The sequence below is a fragment of the Mobula birostris genome, chromosome 11 (assembly GCF_030028105.1).
Source record: "Mobula birostris isolate sMobBir1 chromosome 11, sMobBir1.hap1, whole genome shotgun sequence".
Taxonomy (NCBI): Eukaryota; Metazoa; Chordata; class Chondrichthyes; order Myliobatiformes; family Myliobatidae; genus Mobula; species Mobula birostris.
Window position 1 is genome coordinate 11,716,398 of NC_092380.1, and position 12,739 is coordinate 11,729,136.

The 12,739-nt window shown below is 42.7% G+C and overlaps 1 protein-coding gene across 4 annotated transcripts in view; it reads right to left on the bottom strand.

The window, feature by feature from the left end:
- Window positions 1-12,739, bottom strand: part of LOC140204813 (CCR4-NOT transcription complex subunit 3-like) — a 144,440-nt gene that overhangs the window by 48,834 nt on the left and 82,867 nt on the right. For all 4 annotated transcript variants that reach the window (XM_072271627.1, XM_072271631.1, XM_072271630.1 and 1 more), the window contains 2 exons: window positions 6,911-6,985; window positions 889-978 (listed from right to left, as the gene is read on the bottom strand). In XM_072271627.1, coding sequence (XP_072127728.1) covers window positions 889-978; window positions 6,911-6,985 — 165 coding nt within the window. The remainder of the gene's footprint in view (window positions 1-888; window positions 979-6,910; window positions 6,986-12,739) is intronic.

The following is a 12,739-nucleotide window of genomic DNA, read 5'->3' on the forward strand; positions in this document are numbered from 1 at the left end:
CAACCTCCTTCAGCTGATGAAGACATGCCACAGATTCCTCTGAGACCAAATGACATGAGAGCTATGCTCACAGGGAATTGGCAGATTTTCTTCTCACTTTCTCAGGTGGAAGACTGAACAATCAAAGACAAACATTAGGAGAATTGGTCAAGCTCCCATTGACAGAAGTCAGCAGATTTGAATGTCAAGATGACCCAGCATTCAAGCCTGAAACCTCTGGGTAACATGGGAACGCACAAAGCCTATTCAGACATCACCGGTATTTAATCATAACAACACAAATATTACCACCAAAGTATGTCACACAAATGACGTAAATAAAAAGCACATTCATATTCAGTGGCCAAATGTCATGCACACACATCTATGAAATTTATATGCAGCAGCCAAGGAAGTGGGGCTTTCAAGAGTGGGCAATGTGAAACACAACAGTGGTAAACTCACAAAATGTTGCTCAGTCTTACTGGAGATAGTCATGCAAAATTAGGCTAGACACTAAAATCAAAGGGAAGGTGATTCTAGAAAATGATAGGGGGAAATTTACAAAGTCCAGACCAAACAACACAGAATGTTCAGGTTGTGTTAACCTCACTGAGTTCATACTAAATTCAACTGCATTATGATCTTACATGAGAGCAATTTAGTAGGTGTCAAATTTTCCTCATTGTTTGATATAGATAAAATTCATTGCAAATGAGAGAAAATTCTGGGGGAAGGTTCTCCGGAGTAAGGACATGATGTTTTAAATCGAAGCACAAAAATACATCATATGATGAGTTTGTGGTACAGAGAAGCATCAGGAGGTACCAAGCACCATGTGTCTGACTGAGCAAACAGGTGTTATGGAATGGAGCAATGACCCTGCAGGAATGCATGGTGATACATTACCGTTTCAATGAGTTTCCTATTTTCTTGCAGCTGCCTCTTGTCTTTAATTTCGTTGGAGGCCACCCATGTCTTTATTTGGTCTCGCAACCTCTGTAAACATAAAAGAAAACAATTTTAAATAAATTAAATTGACAGTGGCATGCTACAGAAAAAGCTTATAATGTGTTGCTTTTTAATGTAAATCTAGTCTTAAAACAGATTTATCCTGGATATGTTTTTAAAGTTTACCAGAAAATGTTTTAGTTGCAAAATTGGGATGACAGTCCTCTTGACAGCCTCCTTATCAGTCTGTAACTTTGAATGCCAATACTTCTCCCTAAATGTTACTTTTAAAAAAAATTTAACAGACTCACAAATATTTTTCTTATATAGTAGGAATTCAACTCAAAATAGCTTCATTTTAAGTTCTGTTAAACATTTCAGGCATATCTAAAAACGGTGAATCTCATGAAACTCTATCATGTTAGATTCTCCACCACCTTTCACACTATTGACTTAATGCCAGAATTTATTTGAAAATTTCAAGATGGTTCAACCTTGTAAAAAAAAACTGAGCTCAAACATTTTGTAATATTCTCTCTTTTGAGACGTGGAAAGTATTCGTGGCTGAACTAGACTAGTGATTTATTTAGAACCTAAAGTTGTTCATTTCATTGTACACTAAATCTCTTTGATACTGTCTAGGTACCATATCTGATGCGGACGTTGGTGACTATGGTTTTCCATGTAGATCTATCCCTCATTCTTTGGATGACTTCCATTTCCTCGATGTGTAGCCACCTGGCTAGGCTTTTGATGTACATAAGCCAAGGTCTTCCTCTAGGTTTGCTCCCCTCAATCTTTCCAGAGAGTATGAGTTTTTCTAGTACATCTTTCCGCATGATGTGTCCTAGGAATCTGAGTTGTCTTTCTCTTATTGTTGGTATCAGTGATCGAACTGCTTGGGCTCTTCTGAGAACTTCTTCATTTGATGTGTGTGTGGTCCATGATATTTTTAACATTCTCCTGTAGAACCATAATTCAGCTGCTTCTAGTCTCTTCTCCATTGCTGGAGAAATGGTCCAGCATTCACTTCCATAAGTCAGGATAGAATAAACGCAGCACTGCAGTATTCTGTTTTTAGTGTACATGCTCATCTTTCTGTTAATATGGTCTTCATTTTTTCTTTGATACAACACAGAGAAAATCCTCAACATCCCTGCATTCATCCTGATCAGATATTTAATTCAAGTAGCCACATTAAAATTATGGCTACATGAGTAAATTAGATAATGGGTATTCTCCACACATGCTACTATCCTGTCATTCTCTGTAATAAAACAAATTAAAAATGTGACATAATATTTTCCATTGCTTGGATGAGTACAACTGCAGCAGGACTCAATCAGATCAGCACTATCTCAGATCAAGCAGTCCATTTGATTATCAGCACACCCTGCCTTCAGTACACATCTCTGGCAAAATGCATCATAATCTCCCATGAATCCTTTGAAACACACAAACTCCCGACCTATGCCATCTAGAAAGAATGACACTGAACACATGGAGCTACGATGGCACTTAACAACTCATTTGAGCTCATCTGCGAAAACAGATTCATTTCTACATTTGATGTCACTCATTTCCCTTTCCAGGGTGGATGGGGTTCTGTTGGAGAACCCGACCTGGAGTTAAACTCAGATTTCGGTTCTTTGCAGTGGTGGGACCTGCTCCTGGGGGCTCACGATCAGCCGCTATTCGAAATCCCATGGACGCAGCCTAGAAGACAAGCTTGCCTTCAGGGCTCCAAGGCTTCATGGCCCTGTGAAAAAGCTGATTCTATGCTGGTGTCCCCAATTGAAGCAGCGCGGGAGAAATTGGAACATCAGGAATTAGCAGTCAGAGGCCCAGCATTCAGTGAATCATGTTCTCTCTTTTGTTCATGGGGGAGAGTTTGTTGCCAATTCTCAAATTGGAGAATTCGCAAGAGAAGCAACGTGACAGACTTTTATCATCGCAAATCAGCAAGTTGCTTTGTTATGTCTCGCCTCTTGCTGTGAAAGAGGGACATCTCTTTATTATGGGTGGAGGAGTTGGGCGTGTGTGTGGGAAAAGAGACAAAATGGAGAAGCCTAGAGAAAATTAAGCGAAGAGGGAACGGGGGTAAAATGGGGAGGAGGCAGTGGCTGGGGGGGGGGTGAAGATAACCTAAAATTGGAAAACTTAACCAGGCGGAATACAGGGTGTTGTTTTTCCAGTTTGCATTGACAGTAGAGAAGCCAAGGAGAGACAGGTCAGTAAGGGGAGTTAACCTGGTCTACAACTGGGAGCTCGGGATGGCCATTTCAAACAGAGCTTAGATATTCTGAGAAATGGTCACCCAGTCTGCACTGGTTTCACCCATGTACAAGAATCCAAATTCAGCAAAGTTGGATGAGAAGCATGTGAACCTTTGCATCACCTGGAAGGACAGTGAAGAGGAAGGAGATCCAAGGACAAGTGTTACATAAACTACAAGGGCAGGAAGAAGTGCCGGGGGTCAAGGAGGAATAGGTGTGGAGGGATGATCAGATCAGGGAGTGGTCGCTATGATAGGAGGAAAGGGGTAAGGAAAGGGGTAGGCTGTTGATGGGATCTGTTTGCAGCTGATATTCTGGATGCAGAGACTCATAGGGTGAAAGTTGAGGATAAGGGGATCTCCATCTCTGTTCTGGATGGGATGAAGTAGGGTGAGATCAGAAATATGATGAACAGAAGGTGGGCTCCATCAACCACAGCAGAGGAGAAGCCATGCATCCTGTAAAAGGAAGACATTTCAGGTGTCCTGGAACAGAAAGCCTCATCCACAGGGTTTGTTGTAGAGACAGAGAAATTGGAAGAAAAGAACTGTACTCTCACAGGTCAGGGTGGGAAAAAGCGTAGTGTAAGCAGTTGATGGGTTTATAGTAAATATCACTGCACAGTTTGCCTCTGAGATGGAGACAGACATCTAGAAAAAAAGGAAAGGTGTCAGAAATGGTCCAGGTGAATATGAAAACCAGGACAGAATTCGCGGTGAGGGTGATGAAATGGCTAAGTTCTGCACAGCTGCAAGAAGCAGTACCAATGCAGTCATCCGTGTAATAGAGAAAATGTTGGGGAGTGGTACAAGAAAAGGTCTTAAACCAGGACTGTCTCACGTGGCCATCAAAAAGACAGGTATAGCTGGGGCCCATGAGGCTACGCTTTTGACTTGGAGAGAGGGGAATCAAATGAGAAGTTGTTTAGAGTAAGAACAAGATAAGAAAGGCGGATGAGAATGCTGGTGGAGGGGAACTGAATGGTTCTTTGTTGCAGAAAGAAATGGAGGCTTTAAAGACCTTGCTGATGGGGAATGTTCCTACTTCCATTAAGGATTGGAAATTGGCACCAAAGATTCATAAGCTTTCATATTCACCTGGACCATTTCTGGACTTCCTTGCTCTTGCATCCAACTTCAGGCTCCTAAAACTTTGTACCAACTTGCTCTCCCACCCAGCCTCAAGCTCCCAACATTCTACTGGATAAACAGAAGGTGGGCTCCATCAACACTACACTACTCTTCCTTCCCCCACCTCTGTTCTCACCACAGCCTTCTGATCTCGTATCCCACCCAGCAGGGTGGGACATTTCCAGTGACCCAGATACAATCCTGACCTCGGGTGCTGTCTGCAGAGTTTGCACATTCTCTATGTGACGGTGTAGGATTCCCCCGAGAGCACCAGGTTCCTCCCACATCCCCAAGCTGTGTGAGTTGGAAGGATAATTGGCCCCTGTAAATTACGTAGGTGAGGGGTGAGATCTGGGGGTGGGGGTGTGAGGTTGATGGGAGTGTGGGGAGAATAAAATGGTGTTGATGTAAACTGGTGTTTGATGTGTGTAGATGAACTCAGAGCATCAAAGGGCCTGTTTCGGTGTTCCGTGATTCCCTATATAAAAATGAGCTCAGAAGCCCACCGGGGTTAAAGTGAAGGAAAGGCTCCCAACCAGTCAGATATATTTTGGGACACCATGTAGTGTAGTGGTTAGCGCAGTGTTATTACAGCTTGGGGCAGCAGAGTTCAGTTCTGATGCTGTCTTTAGGAAGTTTGCACATCCTTCCCATGAGCTCCCTCTGGGTGCTCCAGTTTCCTTCTGCATTCCAAAGGTGTACCAGCTAGTAGGTTAACTGGTCATTGTAAATTGTCCCGTGATTAAGTGAGGGTTAAATAGGTGGGTTGCTGGGCGGTGCGGCTTGTTGGGCCAGAAGGACCTGTTCCACACTGTATCCCTAAATAAATAAAAGTTCCTCCTGGCCTTTCTCCTGAAATCCCATCCTCTTCTCACTCCACCCCCCTTCTCCTAAATTCCTCTTCTCTTTCTTCTGATCCCAATTCTGTCCCCAGCTCCGAATACTGCCAGGTCTTTATCATTCTCCATGACCTACCAAAGCAGTCTGTCCTCACCAAAGGCCTCACCTTTGAACCTCTGTGCCCATACCTCAACAAGTTCTGGGCCAGTCATGATGTGGAATTCTTCCATCTCCTCCACTTCCATGACTATTTCTTTGGCAATGAGTCAACACACCCCACTGATGACTCCTTCTCATATCTCCAACACCCCCATTTTTCTTGGATACTCCCTTAGGGCCTTTTACTCTCTCTCAACCTATTTATCTGCATTTACTACTGTGACATCAACCATCTTGACTCCTCCACTCTGCTGGCCCACCCCAACTTCACCTCCTCTGTACCACCAGCCCTCCATTCACTTTACACCAATTGTAACCTTGCCATCAAACATGCATACAAGGGCAATGGCCCTGCCAATAAACACTAAGCCAGCATCTCCCACCCACATTTTCACAGCCTCTAAGCTGATAGTGCTTCAACCCCACACTTCGCGTTCCTATCTCCTACTGAAGATCCACAACAGGACTGTCCTGGTAGACCCACTGTTTCAGCCTGCTCTTGCCCCACCAAACCCATCTCCTCATACTTCAACATCGTGTTTCCCCCTTCTCCACTCCCTTCCCACCCTCACCCAGGACACCTCGTGCACTCTCCACCATTTGGACAACTTCCCATTCCCTGGCTCGCACTGCCCCATCCTCACTATGGGAGTCCAGACTTTACATACTTCAATGCAGGGGTTCGACCCAAAACATTGATAATTCTTTTCTTCCAACAGACACTGCTTACCTGTTGAGTTACTTTCTGAAGGATTAGTAGGAAGATGTACGAAAAGCAGGCTACAACAAATACATCAAAACATCTTGTCCAGTTATTATCTGACCTGTTTATCAAATGCATCCTTCAATTAATGCTAGGTCCTTGCTGTAACGTGACCTGCCATTATGTGGCTTGAGCAGTTTAAGGTGAGGCCTGTAAAGCTGCAAATGCAGCATCTCAACAGAACTTTTCAGTCACTGACAAACCTGACGACAATGGGTCTGACATAATGGCAGAACAGTGAAAGCTGCTCTGTTGTGTCACAATGCACAATTTCTGACAAAATCAAGCCATTCATGCTCTCATCACAACCAAAAAATTCAGCCATATTCCTGTTACTGATGGCTGAACACTTTTAAATTACCTTAACAATATCGCTGAATGGCACAGAAGTGCCATATAAGAATGAGTAACCAGGAGCATTAGGAAACAAACATAATGATTTCACGCATTTTTGTCATTTTGTGCTGCGCATAAAACATGTGTTGCATTCACTTCTGCATTCCCATGTAGAGTGTGGAAAAGGTTCTGACACTGTATCAGAGTTATCAAAATGCTGGATAATTTAACCTTGGCACAGAAGCGGGAAATTAAGTTGTCAATTTTTGAGGGATAGGGTGGAATGGGAAAGAATCATAAGCTTTTTGGTGCAGCGATAAGAGGTGTAAAATCACAATCTTTATGCTCACACCAGTGATCTCCACACTTGTACCAAGGTGTGCTGCACCAAACCTAGTAACTACCAGACAGAGTTCCAAGGTGAGTGCTCCACAGGCAGTGCGTGGTCAAAGAATGCTTTGTTTATTTTGGCTCACCTGTAGTTTCTTAATTTCCTTCTTCAGGTCGGCTTCATATTTTTCCTTCTGATTTGCATTTGCTGCGCTGTGAACCTGATTACAAGAAGATTGTTAGAATAGGTATTTGTTCAACAAAGGCTACCTTCAACACCTCATCAGCTTTGAATTCCTAGGGCTTCTGTTTATTTTACAGCCAGCTAAAATGCAGCTTCAATAACCAAAGTCATGATATTTAGCACTACGCTAGAACAACTACCAGTTTCTTATGTGTTAATCTGCAATTAAATCTTGAGTCTGAGGGGAACTGAACGGAATTCAGGAGAAATAAAGTGGGATCTGTATAATCAGTACAGACCCTGTGGGTCGTGAGATCTGTTTACAATCTGCAAATCTCTGGTCCTAAATAGCATTATATAGCACTGCTCCAGCTGCTGTGCTCTGTGTCCGCTAGTACGATGAACTGATACCAAGGCCTTGGGCCTACTCCAGGCTGCCCCAGGTTTGGATCTGTGGACTCGTGGCTACCTGTGAGCAAGCAAATTTCAAGGTTGTATAATTTATACATTCTATGATAATAAATGTATTTGAATCTTGAAATTCTCAGCAAGTATATTTAAGAAACTGACTTTAAGACAATTGTCTTGTTTTCAGTAATGGTGAATGTCTCTTCTAACACTTTCTGTCAAAATGTTCCATCACCACGCCCACTCCAAACCTCAAAACCCACCACCATCTCCATAATCTCCTTCAGTCGTGGATCATACAACTGTCAAATAGGCTGCCCGGACTAAGCAACATTTTCTATTTCTTGGGGTAAGTAAGTTAACTGAAGCTGTCAGTTGTCCATCATATCCAACAATGACAGGAGACCTGTGTGGGAGAGCTTTTAAAAAGCAAAAGCTATTGCACTGCAGCAGTTCCACTCTCTTGACCTTGGAAGTCCAGGTCCACTGGCATGAGTAGTCGTCACAACTGCCGTCTTCCTCGGTTGCAGTGGATGACCATGACTTCACCTGTACCTTGTCGTGCCCTTCCCTCACCACGAAGCTTTGTAGATCCGGCTTCCTGGCTGCTGGATCTCACTGTTGTCCTCATCTGCCCAGTCTGCTGGAATGATTTCATGTGCTAGGACAGGCACACCCCTATCTCACTGGGGTATGAGGCCCACCAGCTACCTTCACCTGGTTTAGCGGTGTACCTGGGTGTGTCACATGGAAACAGCTAACTAAAGTTGCACTGATGCCTGTCTGCTGCCTTGTATCACCATTCAGCAGTGTGCATTTTGATTATTTTGCTTACGCGGCAAGAAACACCTCCATTCCACTAAGTGGATATAGATAATTTCACTACCTTTAATGCTTAGAAGCATTAGCTCTGATGATACTCATTGTTCATGGTCCCTTCTTGTTCCTTTCCAATAAACTTGACTTGATTCATTGGTCCTGGAGTCCAAACAGGTTTGTACTCATACTTTAAAGATGCATCCACACACTCTCCATACTACTCTGCCAGGAATCTGGCATTCCTGTAGCAACAAAGCTACAATCTCATCACTGCATGGAATGAACCACCAAGGTAATGTGGTTGGAAAGACAGTGTGGATGCGGGGGCTCAGGGGTGCTCACAGCCACTACAGGAATCTTGGGCCATTGAGAAGGACTAGCAGCAACTGCACCATGTACTGACAGACCATCAGATGCCACAGTACCTTTTCTTGTCATTTGTTGGATCGGAGGGAAGTTCTACAATTCACTTTTCTTAGCTGCACAGCTTTCCCCAGCATGGTGGTACCAGGTTCCTGATGCACCATCATACTGCATCTCAATATATAAAATGGTGTGATGACCCCTTTTAGCACAGGTCCCGTTTGCACCACAGGGAATTCCTCCTGAGCACCAAGCGAGTGAGTCTTGAGGCGCAGGTTCTAGAACTGCAGATATTCACGCAGTAACGAAAAACAACTTGGAAGGAGATATGCCAGTGAGTTGTATTTACAAAATAAAACCTTGTTGAAATTCTACAGGGCTTTGGTGAGACCAACTTTGGAATACAGTGTTTAGTTTGAATCCTCATAGCTCTGGAAGGATGTATGTGCCTTGGAAGTCAGTAATGCACTGAGTCTCTAACCTGATTGTTGAGGTTAGGGGGTTTGTGCCGTGAGGAGAAAAACTGAGTAGGACTGACCTAAATTAATTGTAATTTGTAAGAACAAGGTATAGTCATAGTCATACTTTATTAATCTCGGAGGAAATTGGTTTTCGTTACAGTTACTCCATAAATAATAAATAGTAATAGAACCATAAATAGTTAAATAGTATTATGTAAATTATGCCAGTAAATTATGAAATAAGTCCAGGACCAGCCTATTGGGTCAGGGTGTCTGACCCTCCAAGGGAGGAGTTGTAAAGTTTGATGGCCACAGGCAGGAATGACTTCCTATGACGCTCAGTGCTGCATCTCGGTGGAATGAGTCTCTGGCTGAATGTACTCCTGTGCCCACCCAGTACATTATGTAGTGGATGGGAGACATTGACCAAGATGCAACTTAGACAGCATTCTGACAAGGTTGATGCTAGAAGGCTCTATCCTCAGCCTGAAGAATTTGGAAAAGAGAACATCATCTGGATAAGGGTGCAGTCATATGTGGACTGTTAGGGATTATTGATGAGTTATGGAATTATGTGAGTATAGCAGGCATTAATTCAAATGAGAATCAGCCTTCAGTGCTTAATGTAAATTGCAAAGCAAGCAAATTCAGTTTCAAGCTAAAAGAACACCTTTACAAATACACAATACTGTCTGTGGAGCACAGGCTGGCCCACAGCAGGAGGTCTGACTAGTAAGTGATATGGCTTGCGAAATGGTGACTGTGAGACTTTCGCATATGCATCAGCCAAAGGTTAAAACAATGGGATAATGTTACTAGGCACACATCAAACCATGCAACTATGGCTAATTTATTTGCACTATTTAACTGAGTTCAATGAAGCTTGCAGACCAGAGTATATTATCACTTAGAACATCTATCAATAGTTGGAAGATCTGTGTACTCGGAGAGTCAGCCATCACAACACTAATCTTGGGAGTGTGGCTCTGTGCTGGAAATATGTAGAATATCTGTGTGAGTTAGTTTGTCCCAGCATTTCAGAGGTGTTTCCCACTGTCTCTTATTCAGTCGTCCATCGAAATCCGACGACGATGTCCACTCCTTTAACGGTGAGATCTTTGATGACTATACAGTCCAAACCTGGACCCACAAGCTCTATTGCAGGTGGGACATGTATATGTGGTAGTGGTGGCAACCATGGCTGCATTTCTCCTGGCTCGCTTCTGCTGTCTTCTGGTTGTTCTTTCCATCTCTAGAATACGAACCCCGTCCCTACACAGCTGTTGCCAAGTGGTACGGTCAGCAGCAACATCCTCCAGGTCCTCGGGTCTAACCTTGCACTTCCTTAAAGCATTCTTCATCTGATCCTTATAGTGCTTCTTCGACCCTCCAGCTGAGCGTCGACCATGATGTAGCTGGCCGTATAACACTCTGCGGGGTAGCCGACAAGGGAGCATCCTTATCACGTGCCCCAGCCACTGCAGCTGGCGCTGGGTGACCCACTGTAGATATACAGTCACAGGAAGCATTGTCAATCCAAAGTGTTGAAGTAAACAATATCATTGTAACTACTGAAATTCTGTTAAATCACCTGCCATTACCTTTGGTCTTAAAGATATAAAAATATGATGTACTTTCGAGTGTGTGAGACTCAAACAAGAGAGTCTCAAAAGTGAATGAATGAAGAATTTCACATCCACAACTTCTCCAGTTTCTCCACTGACTCAATCACAGTTACAACATGGACCAAGGTGAAATGTATTTCCTCAAATTAGAACTCTCTCAAAAAAAGAATAGTCAATAATTTTTACTGAATTTGTTCAAGGCCTACAGCAACAGATTTTGGAAAATAAGGGCATGAGGGGATATGGTGACAAGGTAGAAACGTCAGCCAAGGGCCTGGGAGAACAAGGAAGTTGGGAGTGGACAGAGGCTGCCTGTGGATGGGGCAGGGGTGACTGAGAACAGAATTAATCATACTGTCACAACAAACCTTGACCTTTTCTACTGCTAAAAGACGTTATGATATTATGTGAGACAGGTGTGCAGTGTGAATTGTAAAGCTTTTAAAATGGTTTGCTCCTCTTTGCTTTTGTTTTAACTGCAACCATATACAATGCTAAATCCAAAGACAGAAATGAGGAGGAACTTTTTTAGCCAGAGGGTTGTAATCTGTGGAATTTATTGCCGCAGATGGTATTGTTTGGGTATATTTAAAGCAAGGGTTGATGGGTCTTGATTAATAAGGGTATCAAAGCTTACAGGAAAGTGGGGTTGAGATGGAAAATAAATCAGACATGATAAAATGGCAGGGCAGAATCGATGGCCCGAATGGCTTGATTCAGCTCCTTTGTTTTATGGTCTTAGGAGCTAACAATGTTCTATTTACTTGGTTTTTTCTTATACAGAATCAAGCATTTTACAACAGACAACAGACTCCAGTAATTCAGTAAAAGAAACACTATTCTCTATTCAACAGAGCCAAAGCTGCAATGAAGAACAAACGCCATGGTACATTTCTTACAGCTTTCTTTCCATTAATACAGAAGATACCTTGTAACAAAAGAACCTACAAACAGCCTCTACAATAGGAAATTCAAATCCATAATAGTTTTTAGGTGATCAAAAAGAGCACATAGTCAAATTAATAGTGCAAATAACACATACTTATGTATCATTTATACTAGTAATTTCTTGAGAAATTAGTTAAATTAATGTTTGTGTTGTAAAGGGTTAATCGCTGTGCTTGTCGAATGACTTATCATTGTGGCCTTGAACGTAGCAGAATTGGCCACAGCAGCTTTGATTACACCGTGGGAATATAGTTGTGGGAACATGAAAATTAGGTGAATACAGAGGTGGGTCTCATAAATGGTGGTAAGTGATGATTGGTCCTCCCCCTGCAGCATTTTATATCAGTGGGAAAGGTATAAAAGTAGAGCAGTAGGGGGCTTGAGGGTAGTTTCTAGGGGCTGGTTGCGAATGGTGTAATGGATCAGGCAGATTAGTAGGTGTGCTGCAATAAGAAGGGCCTGTGTATACCTGAATAAGTATTTCAATGCTTGCTATTCTGTCCTAATAAACAAAGTTTTGTAGTGCTTAGTACATAATTGGGGTCTGTGTATTTCTGCTTCACCAAGCCAGGTCTGCGAACCTTTTGTGCAACTTAACACTGTTGTGCTTCCTAATATAGCTCGGTTTTTCAAAATTAATTCAAGTGTGAGTGGACACAGACAGTAGTTACTTGATTATAAACTGAGGCAAGGGCAAAGTTAGGGAAAGACGGAACAATTAGCAAGGGAGGTATAAATGGGCCAACACACTCAGAATCAGGTTTAATATCACTGACAAGAGTCGTGAAATTTGAAATTTGTTGTTTTGTGGCAGCAGTGCATTGTAATACATATTTATATAAATAAACTACAAATTATAATAAATATGTATAAAATTAAATTAGTGCAAAAAGAGCAAGAAAAAAGAAAAAAGTGAGGAACTGCACATGGTTTCACTGTCCATTCATAACTCTAATGGGGGATGGGAAGAAGCTGGAAATATTGCATGCATGTCTTCATCCTCGATGGTAGCAATGAGAAGAGGGCATGTCCTGGGTGATGGGGGTTCTTAATTGTGGATGCCGCCTTTTTGAGGCATCAAGTTTTGAAGGTGTCCTCAATGCTGGGGAGGCTGGTGCCCATGATGCAGCTGGCTGAGTTTACAACTTTCTGCAGCTTTTTCCGATC